The 17,575-nt window shown below is 44.7% G+C and overlaps 1 protein-coding gene across 1 annotated transcript; it reads left to right on the top strand.

Moving 5' to 3' along the window:
* Positions 1 to 8,176: 8,176 nt before the first annotated feature.
* On the top strand, positions 8,177 to 15,717 carry KCNA4 (potassium voltage-gated channel subfamily A member 4). The gene is made up of 2 exons (XM_070803982.1): positions 8,177 to 8,625; positions 11,730 to 15,717. Exon 2 carries the CDS (start codon positions 12,491 to 12,493, stop codon positions 14,474 to 14,476), a length of 1,986 nt encoding a protein of 661 aa, XP_070660083.1. The 5' UTR covers positions 8,177 to 8,625; positions 11,730 to 12,490; the 3' UTR covers positions 14,477 to 15,717.
* Positions 15,718 to 17,575: the final 1,858 nt, after the last annotated feature.

Here is a 17,575-nt window from a genome sequence, read left to right as displayed (position 1 = left end):
TTTAGCATCATTCCTTCCAAAGAACACCCAGGGCTGATCTCCTTTAGAATGGACTGGTTGGATATCCTTGACTCCAAGGGACTCTCAAGAGTCTTCTCCAACACCACAGTTTAAAAGCATCAATTCTTCGGCACTCAGCTTTCTTCACAGTCCAACTCTCACATCCACACATGACTACTGGAAAAACCATAGCCTTGACTAGATGGGCCTTTGTTGGCAAAGTAATGTCTCTGCTTTTGAATATGCTATCTAGGTTGGTCATAACTTTCCTTCCAAGGAGTAAGCGTCTTTTAATTTCATGGCTGCAGTCACCATCTGCAGTGATTTTGGAGCCCCCAAAAATAAAGCCTGACACTGTTTCCACTGTTTCCCCATCTATTTCCCATGAAGTGATGGGACCAGATGACATGATCTTCATTTTCTGAATGTTGAGCTTTAAGCCAACTTTTTCACTCTCCTCTTTCCCTTTCATCAAGAGGCTTTTTAGTTCCTCTTCACTTTCTGCCATAAGTGTGGTGTCATCTGCATATCTGAGGTTATTGATATTTCTCCTGGCAATCTTGATTCCAGCTTGTGCTTCTTCCAGCCCAGAGTGTCAGGTACCAGTTTCCAATACCATAGTGAAGTCTGCTAGTAAAGACAAGTTAAATATCTGTTATCAAATTTTGATGATGTCTTAATCAGTTCAGGCTGCCATGGAAAAATACCATAGACTGAGTGGCTTAAACAATAGGAGTTTATTTTCTTAAGTTTGAGTGCTGGAACGTCTAAGATCAAGGTACTGGTAAGGTTGGTTTCATTCTGAGGCCTCTTCTCTGAGCTTTTAGGCAGCCACTGTCTTTCTAAGAGAGAGAAGGTGGGGATAGATTGAGAGAGATTAATCTCTCTCTACTGTCTCTTTTTTATAAGGGCATCAGTCCCTTCATAAGGGCCCCATCCTTATGACCTCACCTAACTTTAAGGACCTCCCAAAAGCCTCATTTCCAAACACCAACACACTGGAGTTTTGGGATTCAACATAAGAATTTGGAGGGTGGGAGATGCACAAAAATTCAGTCCATAACAAATGATTGCTACTTTAAAATAACATTGTCTCCTTTTTATATTGTACTTCTATGGTTGTAGAGCAGTTTTCCTACATGTTCTTTTATGATTCCACTCTCAGGTTCTTATAAATTGGGACTGATTGTACCGTTGGTTTTTTTTTACAGATAAGGAAACTAAGGTTCACAAAGGTTAAGTAGCTTGTTGGAGGTTTTGCACCCAAGAGGCTACAGAGAGACAATCCTATAACCTCAGCATCGGATCTCTGCTCCAGCCCTGAAAACAATCCAAGAGTAATTGCTTTAGTCTAATGTTTATTTCTTTCCCCTGAAGGCTGCTGTAAATCATTAGAATTTCACTGTAATTTCCTTTCAAGTTCAAATCTATGTATGAATCCAGAAAATGACTCTTTTTGAAAAACTATCCAAAGAAGACTGTCAGGTTTTTGTACTCTCCTGTGACCTTTGGGGCTGTCAGCCTATGTTCTCTGTGTCTATTCAGAATAAGAGCTGATTTGTGAGTTTGACTGAGATGTAAATCAGAGGGACTTCTAGTGTATATAGAACCTAATGACTAATGTGCTGTTCTCAGCAACCATGATGAGAAACCATAAGTTAACAACCTATGACACTCATATTCTCAGCATTGTTTATTTGTGGTTTTGGTTCTAAAATACAGTTGATTCTTAAACAACATGGATTTGAATTGTGCAGATCCACTTACATAGAATTTTTTTCAGATACACTGTAGTTGGTTGATTAAATCCACGAACAGCCATGAACTGCACAAACATCCATGAACTGCAGAAAGGGAGAAATTATACTCAGATTTTTGACTGCACAGAGGGTTGGTGCCCCTAACCCTAACAGTGTATCAGTTGACTAACCCCCAGAACTGTGTTTCTATTTCCAGCCAGGAGTGAAGAAAGTGAGCAACGAGCAGCAATAATTTGGGGTAGATTTCTTAACCAATGTGTACCTACTAGAAATTTCTTCTACATCCTTCTTACAACATTGGCCCTTCTTTTGGAAAGCATATGCTGAACAAAGTCTTTGTAGTACTTATTCAAATCAGAAGCAATGTTTGTCTGATGAAGGAGAGGTAATCAGGGTTGTGACAGGTGCTGGAAGCCTGGAGAAGGTGAACAAATGTTCTTATGCTGTAGAGAAAAGGCCCGTTTTAAACCTTGGTCATGTCTGTTCTAGGGGGCGAGAGGTATTGATCACAATCAAAATGGAGGAGATGGGAAAGGAGCCAACTAATAAAAGACTGGAATCCAGCCTGTTCTGTAGTCACTGACCATATTTAATGGGACCTTCAGAGAGTCTGGAACACATTCTTGGCAGGAAGTATACCATGACCTTTTATTTTTATAAAAGGGCCCACCTTCAGTTATATGGGCAAAGCTCCTTGACATAAGTTTTTAGGAGTTAATACGGAAGGCACAGTGGTGATAATGTCTGTATAAACTGAAAACACTTTTATACCTGAACTCTGTCCCAAGTTTGCTCCTGATTGATGGGTGCCAGCACAAAAGGCTGTGGGTGAATTTTGTCGGTACTAAGGTGGGTACTTCTTATAAGTGAGTCCCCATAATTACCCTATCTTCTAAACTACATATAAGGAAAGCATAACGAAGAGCTAAAAGGATGAATCTGCTTCACCTTGTTATAGTGTACAGGTGGCCCTCAGTACCTACCAGTTCTACATCTGTGCAGCCCACCAAACCAATCTGCTGATGGAAGGCCCGCAGAAACGGAGGGCTGATGGTACTATGCCATTTTATATTAAGGGCTTTCAGTATCTGTGGGTTTTGGTATCCACAGGGCATCCTAGATCAGAGGAATGACTGGATCCGACCAGGGTGGATCTCAACTGCAGTGTTTCCCCATATTGGTATATTATTGTTAAAGGTGAAGTACATCACAAATTCTCAGTTACTTCAGTTAAAGAAGGGCATTTTTGATTGATTTACATTCAGAAATCTAAGTCTGAGATGATTTAAGTTTCTGCCAACTCAATTTCTCTCACTTGGCTTCTCAGATGCATTCATAGATGGAAGAAAAAGATGCTACTGTAGCCAGGAAGCCTGGAAATGTCTGTGACACAGTTTATTTAGTGGATTCTGCAGCTGCTAATCTGGGTTTGCCCAGGGGAGTGTGTCATCCATGTGAACCACATCTGCCCTGTGTGTAAAGGTGGAAAAAGGGTTGAGAATTCAACAATGCAGTGTTTTATCATAGATCCTAGTTCAACCTCTTGAATAGACAGGCATATCTAAGTGCACACTCACTACTTCCTTTTGCCATTCCAATTGGATCCTCTGCCTATCTTTGCTTATTTTTACACTCATTCTTTCTTTCTTTTTTTTTAAAATTATTTATTTGGCTGAGTCCAGTCCCAGTTGTGGCATGCAGGGTCTTTCATTGTTGTGAGCAGGCTTAATTGCTCCAAGGCCTGTGGGTTGTTAGTTTCCTGACCAGGGATTAAACCCATGTCGCCTGCATTGGAAGACAGATACTTTTTTCTTTAAATTATTTTTAATTTAAGGATAATTGCTTTACAATATTGTGTTGCTTTCTGCTATACATCAGCGTGAATCAGCTGTAGGTATACATATGTCCCCTCCTTCTTGAACCCCCTTCCACTTCTCAGCCCCTTTCACCATTCTAGGTTGTTACAGAGCCCCAGTTTGAGTTCCCTGAGTCATATAGCAAATTCCCATTGCTTATCTATCTTACATATCATAATCTATATGTTTCCTTGCTACTTTCTCCATTTGTCCCTCCCTCTTTGTCCTCCCTCCTCCTCTGCCTGTGTCCATAAGTCTGTTTTCTATGTCTGCATCTCCATTGCTGCCCTGCAAATAGGTTTGTCAGTACCATCTTTGTAGATTCCATATATATGCATTAATATATGATATTTGTTTTTCTGTTTCTGACTTACTTCTCTCTGTATAATAGGCTCTAGTTTCATCCATCTCATTAGCATTGACTCAAATGCTTTCATTTTTATGACTGAGCAATATTCCATTATATTTATGTACCACAGCTTCTTTATCCATTCATCTGTCAAAGGACATCTAGGTTGCTTCCATGTCTTGGCTATTGTAAACGGTGCTGCAATGAACATTGGAGTACATGTGTCTTTTTCAATTTTGGTTTCCTCAGGGTATATGCCTATTAGTGGGAATGCTGGGTCATATGGTTCCAGTTTTTTAAGGAATCTTCATACTAGGAAGATGGATTCTTAACCCCTGGACCAAAAAGGAAGTCCCCTTACAGTTATTCTTGCCATTCTTATCCCATAAGCCTTTGTCCCGTGGCTCCTTCCGCCTTGAGGACCTTTCTAACCTCAGTTAGTGCTGCTTCTCTCTGCTCCTTGTGTGACTTCTATCAGACCCTGACCACATGGGTGCATGGATGCATCTCTCACTCTTTAGAGATGCACAGGTGTCCACCCAGGGCAGAAAGCAGGCATCTGCTTGCTCTATCTGATGTTGAGCTGTGCTCAGAGAGTCAGGAAGTGAGTAGTTAGTCTTTCTCTTCAGGACGGATGTTTCCTCACTTTAATGAGAAGTGGTTATGCTGTTCTGAGGTCTTGAGACCTGACCAGTAGTGGTATGCCTGCAATGGAATGGAAGGTGGTGTGATGAAAAGTCATTGAAACATCCATCTACAAGGGAAACCTGGCTGAATGATTCATCTTTCATTAGGAATTATGGGCTGCTCAGAACATCTGCATCCATACATTAGGGAAGCATGGAATCAAGTCGATCCACAGAATTCTTTCCCCGTCACATCCCTTCAGAACTTTAAAAAGGCTGATAGCTGCGAGGCTGGGGTAAGCAGGTAAAAAAGCAATCTTCTTTGGGTTTTCTCCCAACACATTCACTGAGCTTTCTTGGCAAATGAAAGCCTCTTCCATTATTCATTCATTTTAGTACATTCTTATCGAGTGCCTACTCTGAGTCAGGTATTGCGCTGGTTGCTTGGGATACAGTGCCTGTATTCAGGGAGGTGTTGCGGGCTTCTTGGGGAGAGAGAGGAGGAGTGAACAGAACACTGCAATTCCCTGGAGACCATGGTCCCCCAAAGAGAACAAAAGCTTTTATAATGGAGGTAGTTTGTCTGCTTTGTACAAAGGAAAATCTGCTGCCCTTTGCCCTTTTTTTATATATAAGCATAGGCTTCATAGTGTGATCTGGAATATCTGTATTACCACTGAGAGAATTCAAAGCCAGGAAGAAATTATTTGTGGTAATAGGTATATTTGGATGTGTTTGAAGAATTTTGACTAGCTGATGACTAAAAAAGGCAAGAAAATAATTTTCTCCTCTCCAAAGAAAATACAGTTTTGAAACTGAGACAAGGTCAATTTTTGTTGGTCACAGCAAAGAATCTTTCTGCTACTATTTATCTGTGGGAGTTTCTAGGAATCTTTAAGAGAATTTCAGGAAGACAAATGGAATGTTTCTTGTTTTCTTTATTAAGAAATTCTTTTAAAGTTCAAGGAGGGGTGGGTGTGTGTGTGTTTGGAAATGGGGGGGATGCCTGGGTAAGGAGAATGCTCTTCTCAATTGGGCCCCAACTACCTCTTAGGTTCCAGTTACTCCGCCCACCTCAGTGCCACGTGCCCGTGTATTCTGTATGGCAAACACTCCAATTCTCACCATTCTTCAGACACATTTCCCCTTTCTTTGTCAGTCCTTGCTTGCTGCCCCCAAATTATATACTACTCCACTGGGGCTTCCCTGGTGGCTCAGATGGTAAAGAATCGGCTTGCAATTCAGGAGACCGGGGTTCCATCCCTGGGTTGGGAAGATTCTCTGGAGAAGGAAGTGGCAACCCACTCTAGTAAGTATTCTTGCCTGGAGAATTCCATGGACAGAGGAGCCTAACAGCCTATAGTCTATGGGGTCACAAAGAGTTGGACACGACTGAGCAACACACACACACACACACACACATGCACACACACATACATACACACACACCATTTGTTGCATCTCAGGAACACCATTCTCATATTCCATGGACAGAGGAGCCTGGTGGTCACAGTCCATGGGGCTGCAAAAAGTTGGACAGAACTAAGCAACTATTGGGCATTTTAAACTTTAAAATTCTCTGGGCAGTGATAGGAACGAACAGTAAATGGCATGTGGAAGCATGATACATAAGTTTTAATATGATCCAATTAAAATGTCCAAGCTTCAGTATACATGTTCTCTTTTGTGTGTTGTTCAACCTCAGTTTTCATCTCCCTGAAAATATTCCACAGTTGCTTTTTTTGATCTCAAGATCCTATGCTCTCAACCTTGCCTTTATCATCCTAAGAAATATCCTTTTGATGAGATGATAAACTTAATCAGCTGCTTTTGGCACAGTGACTACCCCACATTGTGGAGTAGAGACCGGGTCTGGGGCCGGTACCCTGGATGGTTTTGAGCTTTTGGAGGAATCCACCTTCCCTACTTTCTGAAACGGACGATAGTGGGGCATGAATGGAGACAGAGCCTCTCTATCGGGGGAGGAAGCACCATTCTCTCAATTCTTCCACCTGCGGTTGAGGCCAGAGGATCACAGTACATGTGTTCACGACATAGGTTCTAACTTTTGTCACTAACTGGAAGAAGTTAGGAAAATCAGACCTCATATCAGGTAAATTTATTTTTTTTCCTTTTCACCGAATACAATGTGAATTTTTTTAGTTATTTAAAAAGATCCAAAAAATTAAACAGCAACGAAATGCAGTCCTGATAGTGTCCTTCGCCAAGCCAGCAGCGGTTAGGTGAGTGAGCAGAGGGCATATCTATAATTCAGCTCGGGAATATTTCTCTTAATAATTAATAGAGTGCCACAAAAGGAGGCCCAATAGGGCCCTCGAACAAAGCTGCCAGCTGAGGACGACAGTGGTCGTCTCGGAGCCAAGTGACCCGCCCAAGGTCGGATTTGCTCCAGCAGTCCGGGTGCGCGCCACCACTGCCAGCTTGGCCACAGGGGGAGCCGGGAGAGGTGCCCGGAGCCCCGCCGCCAGTGAACGCGCGCGCGTGTCTGTGTGTGTAATCTCTCACTTCCCACCGCTAATCTGTCTTTTGGCATATTTATGAGAATTGCGTGTTAACATCCACGTCCAGGGGCACTTCACAAGGAAGCCACCAAATAAGCAATCTGGAGTCCATCGGGGGTGAGGAGACGCTGCGGGCTCACTCGCCCGTCCACGGGGTGTCGGGGTATGTGGGGGGAGTGCGTTTTTTGTTGTTCAATGGAGGTGGGTGGCATTGGAGATCCGACCACTAGGACAGAGACCTCCCAGGAGCCAAACTTCTCGCCAACGTATTTCTTTTTGCAGCAACAGGTTCCCCGAGGGCTGTCCCCCGCCGCCGGGGCGGACTGGCAACCTGTTCCTAGCCCTTTGACTCTTCTAACTCGGACCTCAGCCTCCCTTTCGTAGCCCTTAGCCTGGGCCCGATTCTAATTTCAGTAATCCTTCTCTTCTCTGAGTACAACACCTGTGTAAAGTCGATCTCCTCCGCGCCGGAGACGTCCGACCCCAGAGCTGAGGCCAACAAACTCCACAAGGGAGGCGGAGACCGAGGGGTCTGGGCGCGCTTGCGGGCGACCGGACAGCTCCCGGCTGGAGGCCTCGCCAGGGATGCCCCCGGGGTTCCCAACCCCACAAACTCGTTATGATGTCGGGGGAAGGGAGGCTTTGTGTGTGTGGTGGGGTGGGGTGGTGGGTGGGGTGCCGGGGGAGATGCAGAGAAAACGCGTCAGGAAGAGGAGAAGATACCCAGAAGCACCTTGCGGGCGAGCTTGGACCTGTCGTCGAAGTCACCTCTTCCAGCCTCTCCTGACGTTTCTGCCCTGCCGTCGGGACCCCTTTTCAGCTCCAAAGGGGACACCTCTCCCTCTGCGATTAGCTCCTCGCCTCTGGGGGCGCCAGCTAGGGGACCCTGGAATGCTGCCTAGTGGTTCCCGGGAGCTTCGGCGTCTGGGGGCCGGGCCGGGGGGCGGGCAGCCGCGGCGTCGTGACTGCGCCCGCCCCGCCGCGCCTGGAGGCGCCCCTGGCGACCGCGGTGAACGCCCCACCCTCGGACGGCCCTGGCCCCGCCCCCGGCCGGCGCGCGCTCCCGGCCAGGGGAGGCGTGTGCTGCTTCTGCAGCCAGCGAGAGAGCGAGAGGGATGGATATTGGAGGAGGAATTCGGGCTTAACAAGTGATCGCTGCTGTCTAGGATTTTTTTTTTTTTTTTTTTCTGGGGAACCTTGACTTCTTTTCCCCGTCGAGCCCTTCTGTGCTGAACTCCAGAGGAAGCAGGAGTCTTGGGGTCTTCCCTGGGGCAGCCCTGATCCTCACCCCCCGGCTCCAGCAGCTAGGACTCTGTGACCCCCATCCCCCCGCCCCCGGCCAGGCAGTAGAACTTGTTCCGTGGATATTTGGGAGCTCCCACCTGCCACACCGGAGCGATTCCTTCCACCCCCAAGATCCTTCTTCCCCTCCTCCAGCTGTTGCAGCTTGAGGGGGAAAAAAAGCCAACCGGGGATTTTCTTTATTTTTATTTTGCACCCCGCCTGGGAATGGTAAGTATGACACCTCTCTTACCTTTCCTCTCCTCTCCTCTTTGGCTATTAAGAAACAGTGGACATTTGAGGGATAAATAATATCGAGAATGTGACAGAAGGGCATGAATGGAAGACGGTTAAAAATAAAACAGGAGGTGGGAGAAGGGAGGTGCAGATGCTGCGCGGCGCTCCGGGGGGCCAACAGTTGTTATTTTCCCAACCCCGGGGATGGGGTGCGTGCGCCCTGGTTAATGTGCCCGAGCGGGAACCTAGGTCTGGAGGCGAGGGCGCGATTAAAGATGTCGTTTCCCAACGAGGTGGGGTTTAGATTTAGCATCGTTTTGTCTCATCTCAGACTCACCGGTTCTATTTCTTTGAGAACAGCTGGTGAAGGGGTTTGAATTGTTGCTTCTCCCAACATTTGGGGTTGAGTGCATTTTCTGAGCATTTGAGCAATACATAGAGACTGTATAAATGGCGTGCGTTGAAGTATGTATTTCTCACGGTACTGGCCCTTGGAATTCTCTCAATCTCTTTCTCCTTTTCTCTCTCTGATAAGGTTCAGGTACCACCCTACAGTTGCAGGAATTAGAACTGAGTGAGGAAAACAGCCTTGTTATTGGGGGTGGGGTGGGAGGAGGAGGGGCGCGATGCTTGACTCTTGTTTGGGGGCGCAGGGATTGGGGAATAGGTAGTCGGCAAAATTCTATTAGTTCGTGGTGTTAAAGAGGAAAGGATATTCCCCTGCAAGATCTCTTCATAAAGTCTCCTGCAAGGTCTCCCCCATAAAGTCTCCTGAGAGTCAGCTTCAGTAGATTCTCCTAACATGAATACCTTGAGTGGAGAAGGAAGAAAGATTTTAAACTAGTCTGATTTGCTGGTTGGAAGGATTTTTTCCTCTTTTTTCTTTTTCTTTCTTTTTTCTCCCCACTCTCTCCCTTTTTATAGACTCTTCCTCCTCTTCTTCTAAGATGAGAATAGTGAGGTAACTGGTAACAAATTAGAAGGAAGATAATTTGCTCTGTGTACAGTGGGGGAGGGAGTTAGGTAAACAAAAATTAACAAACCCAGGTAAAGAAGTAAGTAAATAAGAAACTATTTGGTGCAAGTCTAGCTCTCCTGCAGAGTTGACTGTGAATTAGAAGACCCTCTAACTCATGACCTTCCCGGAGTCTGTTTGTTTGGCGGAAGAGGGGGTGTGTGTAGTATAAGAATTCACAGGCACTTTGGTTACACTGGGGCTGTATTTAACTAGTATATTATAACTGCTTTGAGGGGGTTGGGGAAGAAACTGAGGAAACTCTCAGGCTGTTTGGCTTATGGAAGTCTTTAAAGGATGTTGGCCTGACCCTCCACAGAGAAGATAGATATTTGGAGACCTTGTGAGAGTGAACATTTCAGAGTAGAAAATGATCTTGGGAGTCAGGCAAAGGAGGATACCATTCCAGAAAGCTTCAGAGGTGTATTTTCTGGGTTCTGTGTCCCAGTCAATCTCACCTCTTGTCCTGGGAGAATGTGATTGATCCGGAAGGGATGTGTGATCCGGAAGACCTTTGCTACTTCCCCGACTGTCACTTGATAAAACCTGGGTGTGTTTAGTCTTCTGGGCCGACAGGATTCAGCAGCAGGTGGTCAAGAGGTGGGTCCTGTTAATGGCGCCAGGAAGCCATTTCTCTTATGCTCCCCAAGAGCTTCCAGTAACCGAGGTTGGTAGCTGCCCGGAATCCTGGCTGTTATCCTCCCCAGTTCTCTGGGTCACTCTGCATTCTTGGAAGTCTTGTTGGACTCAGGGAAGGGAAAACGCAAGAGGAGACAAGGAAGCGAGATTAGGACAGGAATATTTACAGGTTCTGGCAGAGGAGATGAGTTAGTTGGACCTACGGAGAACAAACTAAGGAAGAATGAAGGTCAGGAATACCAGGTGTCGGGGGAACAGAAGAGGGCTGCAGGGAAGATGTGATCAGAAAGTGGCAGATTGGAAATAAAGGGAAAGAGGGAGGGAGGGAAAAGAGAGGGGGATTTGGGCCATGGAAACTATGGTTAAATTATAGGGAAGAAAGTATCATAGGCTGAAAACAAAGTGCACACAAACTGGGATTTGAAACATAAGAAGACAGTCCTTGAGCAAAGTGTAGGAGGAAGCATCAAGGTGAACATGGGGGAACTGCAAGGAGAGTAGATGATTATTAGAGAAGTGGAAACTGGGATTAGCTCCTAGGCTGTGGGTGGTAGGGAGTGTTCTGGAGTCTGGGGAACAGAAAAACAACAACAGGGACGTGCTTCAGGGAGTCAGGGAATGCCAACTCAATACAGACCACTTGCGAGCCTCAAAATGTCTGGAATGACTTCACATTCTGTTCTTCCCCTGCTTAGACAGTGGTATAAGGACATATGCATTTGGGGGTGGGGAGATTGACCATTAAGTATTATTATGTTATTAATAACTGCAAGCCTTTATTGATATTCCTCATGTACAAGGCACTGTGGTGTTCTGTCAACATCAATTATCTGATTTAATCCTTACACAAGTGGGATGGGAGAGGTTGTATTATTATCTGCACTTTGTAGATGAGGTGACTGATGCTTGTTCGAGTGGTGGAACCTGGATTAAAGAAAACTGGTTTTTCCAACTCCTCTAATCCTGAATCAAGTCAGAGGGGTGGAAGGCCACTGAATTCAGAAATACTGAGTGGAAATTTGAAAAAAATGCCTTGAGATCAGTGAATGATGGAAGCAGCTGTAAAGTGACAACACTGTTTATTGTGGAATGAAGAGGGTGACAGTGAGAATTAAGACCTAGCATTAGTGAAAAGGTGGACTGAAAGAAGAACCATATGGGTCGAGAGTGGAGAGAGGAAAAATAATTAAGTTACGATGAAAGTAGACAGTGCTGAAATGATAGCCAAAGAAAAAGGATAGAAGGATATTTAGTGAGAAGGAGATTTAACAACCTGCCCCATTACTACTCCTTGGAAATTTATAGTCACTTTGGTGCTTTATATAATGGCTTGCTTGCTTGAGGAGAAGAGAAAGAAGTGTGTGTAAAGGAAATACTCAGTTTGCTCTTTATTATTTGATTCTTTTTATTTTTCTCCCATGCTTGTTTCCCTTCCTTTTTCCAGGTGAAGTGGCTTCTTCTGCATGATTTTAGATGAAGGATGCTCTGCATTTCCTTGATTTCTATGGAGACCTCAGAGCTGGGCTTGCCCCCCACTGACACCTCATCTTGCATCTACTCTACCTCCCAAGGTCTTTGCCTCTACAGCTAGCTCAACATTGCCCCTAGGTCCAGGAAGTCTGTGATGAACTTAAGGGGAGAGCCGGGAGAATCATCCTGCTAGGCTTTGAGTGGCAATGCCTGGACATACTTCAAATCACATGTTAACATGGGTCAGGCTGTCACTAGAAGGCAAGTGTTAAGACTTAAAGGCTTATTTGCATTTTATTTAAATTTCATGGACTGAGCTTTGGACAATTTCCATGGCAGAAAAAATATATTCCATTCTCTAGGCACAACTGCCGGCAGTCGGCTACTTGCTGTTGTTGAAACTTTCAGCATCAAGACCAATGACATCCTAGTTGTATTTCCAGATTTGAACATCCACCCCAAAACAGGTGTTTGGGAGACCCCGACATTTTCTGACTTTTACTTGAAAGTGCCAGGCCATCTCTCTGGAGAGCAACGTTGAATCCCTGAGAAGAGAGAGCATGGGGCGTGCTGATTTAAAAACAGAAAATGCAAAGTTGGACTGAAAATATCCTTCATCTTCCAAGCAATCTGCTTAAGGGTTCCAAACTTACCTTAATTTGGTGAGAAAAGAATCTGCCCTATTTTTCTTTCTTCTTCTCCAACTGGAACCAGCCATTTCCCCAAACCGCCACCATGGAGGTTGCAATGGTGAGTGCTGAGAGCTCAGGGTGCAACAGTCACATGCCTTATGGTTACGCGGCTCAGGCCCGGGCGCGGGAGCGCGAGAGGCTGGCTCACTCGAGGGCGGCTGCGGCTGCCGCGGTGGCCGCGGCCACTGCTGCGGTGGAAGGCGGTGGGGGCTCTGGAGGGGGTGCCCAACACCATCACCACCCATCGCGCGGGGCCTGCACCTCCCACGACCCCCAGAGCGGCCGGGGAAGTCGGAGGAGGCGGCGACCGCACCCGGAGAAGAAGAAAGTCCACCACCGGCAGAGCAGCTTCCCTCACTGCTCCGACCTGATGCCCAGTGGCTCGGAGGAGAAGATCCTGCGGGATCTGAGTGAGGAGGACGAAGAGGAGGACGACGAGGAGGACGACGAAGAGGAGGGAAGGTTTTATTACAGCGAGGAGGACCATGGGGAGGAGTGTTCCTACACCGACCTGCTGGCGCAGGACGATGGGGGCGGCGGTGGCGGCGGCGGCGGCGGCGGCGGCTACAGCTCTGTCCGCTACAGCGACTGCTGTGAACGCGTGGTGATCAATGTCTCGGGTCTGCGCTTCGAGACCCAGATGAAAACCCTGGCCCAGTTTCCCGAGACTTTGCTGGGGGACCCTGAGAAGAGGACTCAGTATTTCGACCCTCTGCGCAACGAGTATTTTTTCGACAGGAACAGGCCTAGCTTTGATGCCATCTTATATTATTACCAGTCAGGGGGCCGCCTGAAGAGGCCAGTCAACGTCCCCTTTGATATCTTCACTGAGGAGGTGAAGTTCTACCAGCTGGGGGAGGAGGCCCTGCTCAAGTTTCGGGAGGATGAGGGCTTTGTGAGAGAGGAGGAGGACAGGGCCTTGCCGGAGAACGAATTTAAGAAGCAGATCTGGCTGCTCTTCGAGTATCCGGAGAGCTCCAGTCCAGCGAGGGGCATAGCCATTGTCTCCGTCCTGGTTATCCTCATCTCCATCGTCATCTTCTGCTTGGAAACCTTGCCGGAGTTTCGGGACGACAGGGATCTCATCATGGCCCTGAGCACGGGCGGGCACGGTGGGTTGTTGAACGACACGTCGGCTCCCCACCCGGAGAACTCAGGGCACACGATCTTCAACGACCCCTTCTTCATCGTGGAGACAGTGTGCATCGTGTGGTTTTCTTTCGAGTTTGTGGTTCGCTGCTTTGCTTGTCCCAGCCAAGCCCTCTTCTTCAAAAACATCATGAACATCATTGACATCGTCTCCATTTTGCCTTACTTCATCACGCTGGGCACGGATCTGGCCCAGCAGCAGGGGGGTGGCAACGGGCAGCAGCAGCAGGCCATGTCCTTTGCCATTCTCAGGATCATCCGTCTGGTCCGAGTATTCCGGATCTTCAAGCTCTCCAGACACTCCAAAGGCCTGCAGATCCTGGGCCACACGCTCCGAGCCAGCATGCGCGAACTAGGCCTCCTGATCTTCTTCCTCTTCATCGGGGTCATCCTCTTCTCCAGCGCTGTGTATTTCGCGGAGGCAGATGAGCCGACCACCCACTTCCAAAGCATCCCCGATGCATTTTGGTGGGCTGTGGTGACCATGACAACCGTGGGCTATGGGGACATGAAGCCCATCACGGTGGGGGGCAAGATTGTAGGGTCTCTGTGTGCCATTGCAGGTGTCTTAACCATCGCTCTGCCCGTGCCAGTGATTGTCTCTAACTTTAACTATTTCTACCACAGAGAGACTGAAAATGAGGAACAGACACAGCTCACACAGAATGCAGTCAGTTGCCCATACCTCCCTTCTAATTTGCTGAAGAAATTTCGGAGCTCTACTTCTTCTTCCCTGGGGGACAAGTCAGAGTATCTAGAGATGGAAGAAGGAGTTAAGGAATCTCTCTGTGCAAAGGAGAAGTGTCAGGGAAAGGGGGATGACAGTGAGACAGATAAAAACAACTGTTCTAATGCGAAGGCTGTGGAGACCGACGTGTGAATCTCGCTCTCCACCCGACGCTGCCCGCTCCCCAATCCCAGCATCTCCAAATATATTTATGCATAGAGAGTGCAGTTATGAAAATGATATATGCAAATGAATCCAATGCATACAGTAGTACACCATTTAATGGTTATACATGGCATAATTGTTACTAAACTTGTATTACATATCAAATAAATGATACATCTTGGAGAGAAGGGAGGCTTAAGTAGGAGCAAATCTATCTTTATATTTTTATTAGAATGCAAGAATTTTGCACATTAACTGGAAGAGATGTTAAAAGTAAACACAGTTCCCTGGAGAGAATGTGTGTGTGTGTGTGTGTGTGTGTGTGTGTGTGTGCTGTGCGCGCGCATATGTGTGAATGTACAAGTAAATTGTCAACGTTGTTAGTAATCGTGCAGTGATGGGAAAAGTTGGCATTTTGAAGTATTTACTATGTAAGAACTAATGAATTTGAGCAGTTGTTTATTCAGTGCTTTAATAGCATTTCATGTCTTTGGATTCCATAGCTGTTGTTTTTTAAAAATTGTAAGAAATATTATGTAGAAAAAAGAAAGTGAATTATTTAATAGAATATAGGTCACAATTTTATCTTGGATTTAATTAAAGTTTATTTTTAACTGGAAATTAACTTTTAAAAAGGCTGCAGGGGCCTTTAGAAATTGATTATATTTTATTATTAATTTTGGGAAGATGTGACATCAAATGTCTAACAATAATGGAAGAAATGAAATCAGAGAAACTGTAACAAATTTTGTTCACAGATAACAGGACTGGAATTTTCTTTACTTTTTTTTTTTTCCTTTGCACTACTTTATATGCTGGAGATTGAGAAAGACTTCATACTGTGAATGTTTACAAATGTAACAGTTCAATGACAATCATTGGAAGAATGATTTCTTAGTCTTATTTTATTGTTCTCTTATTTTCTTTGTGTAAGACAAATGGCCACACAGATAGCAGCACATGATTCCCTTCTTTTTTAAAATCTCAATAATTGATCTGCAAAGGGACTATGAAGTCAAATTTAGCAAATGAATCTTTTGAAATTGGTCTGTTAACAATGATGCTTCTGAAACCATACTATTTTATATATTCTTCTGCCTTTAAAGCCAGAATAATTTAACCAAAGTTAATGCATGCACTGAAAGAATTCTTGAAGAAATAAGATGCCCAGCAGCTACAGTGATTATGGCTTAAGAGCTTTCTATTAAATGTGCAACATAAATGCTAGATTTACTAAGTTTATTTATTTGTGCAGCGACTTAAGGGCAGAATGTGGGGATTCACCTCAGAATTCAGCATTCTATTTGCTCAGATTGATAGAACTGGTGTCAAAACATTGGGTTTCCACATCACCATCATTATCATTTTTATGAAAGGAATTTATGACACTTAAAACTGAATTTAACTCACGACAAGGTGCTCTAGAATGTGAGGTAACAGCTAGTGATGTGACTTATATTGTTAAGTTATCAAGAGATGTAGGTTAGCAAACTCAGAATGCATAAGAGGCCTTATTCTCCAATATTTTAACTTCTGTTCTTTATAAAATGGTTGTTCTGAGGTCTGGGGGGAAAATGCTATGGAAGGTATCTCAGCACATAATGAACTCTGACAACTGTGAACTTTAAAAAAAAAAAAAAGAGCTAGAGTAGCTTTTCTCAAGACTTATAACCCCAGGTCATCATTTGATAATAACATAAATCTTATCTCTCCTTTAATGATACTTAAAATTCAAAGTAAATTCAATGTTGGATTTAAAACCCAAGTTTTATCCCCTTCTCCACCACTATAGAGGTACACCTTTCAAGAACACCTTTTGGAGAATGAAGAACAGCGGCGGTGGGGGAGTATGGGGGTCAGTTGAATGTGCAGACCAAAAATCTCTAGTGGACAACAGAGTTACAGAGCAAGGAAATGCCATCTTGTAACAAGACTTCCAAGGTGGCATTTTAATATATTTTGGATTTAGAGCAAAAAATGTAGCAAACATTAGACTAGGGTAACACTGTTCAGGTTGGTCACCGTTCATTTGGGAAGGTTTCTCTGTTCATCTCTGCCCCTCCAGTTTCCTTTTACTGAAAAAGAGGACACGTGGTGCATTTGTTATGTCACAGAGTTTTTACAGAAGGCAAATGAGAACATGTGAAAACTCTGAAATGCAGAGTTCCGTATAAATGCCTGATGTTACGTCTGCAGTGCTTCATGCTCCTCTGTGAGAATAAGAGGTTTAGAACCCTTGAGTTACATGGTTTATTAGGATATTGTAAAAATCATGGATAGTTTCTTTAATTTTGAGCTCCTTATAAGCAGATGGTTTGCAGACACAAGATAGCCTGTCATTGAATGATTACTTCAGTTTCTTCTCTTGGGGGAGGATCCCAGGCATGTTGTGGTATAAAAAATTGGCTCTGTGGACAAGATACCATGTATCTTTTGCTGTACCCAACAAGGTCAGATTATATCTTAAAATAGTTTAAATGTAACTGTGGCATTGGTTGTTTATTGACCATGCTATAATAGCAATAGCAATGATTTGGCTGTTGAGAAAATGTATTTTGTTGGTTCTACAGCATCTCCTTTTTAAATCTGAAAAGTTACATTAAATTGTATTGATATGTAATGGAGTTGGTAATTCTGAGAATCCAGAATTTAGGAAATTCTGTAATATAGTCATTTAGGGACCCTAAGCGTTGTTTCTTTATCTTAAATGGTTTTCTTAAGGGTCACGAAGTGACAGCAGGGGCTTCCAAACCAAGTATTTCTAGGTTATCACTAAATGTTTGTTTGTGCTTTTCTTCCTGCAAGACACATTTATTTTAGGATGTCTGGATCTTGATTCCACACTAGGAAGGACGCATTTAAGCCCTCAAGACTTGTATAGGAACACTTTGGTGTGGAACAGTTCCCTTATAGAGAATGTGTGAAGGTAGAGTCCTCAATGCAGCTGAGTTTTTTCTTTTCAAATCACAGCTAGACAAAGTTCTTTAGTACCATTTGTGAATGTTTTATACTAAAATATGCTTCTAGGGGTTATTTGTAACTGATTTAGCAAACGGTATTTTCTTCAAGGCCACCATACACATTTGA

Source organism: Bos indicus, chromosome 15, assembly GCF_029378745.1.
Source record: "Bos indicus isolate NIAB-ARS_2022 breed Sahiwal x Tharparkar chromosome 15, NIAB-ARS_B.indTharparkar_mat_pri_1.0, whole genome shotgun sequence".
In the NCBI taxonomy this organism is placed as follows: domain Eukaryota; kingdom Metazoa; phylum Chordata; class Mammalia; order Artiodactyla; family Bovidae; genus Bos; species Bos indicus.
Note: the sequence above shows the minus strand (reverse complement) of the source record. Positions and strands in the feature narration are given on the sequence as shown.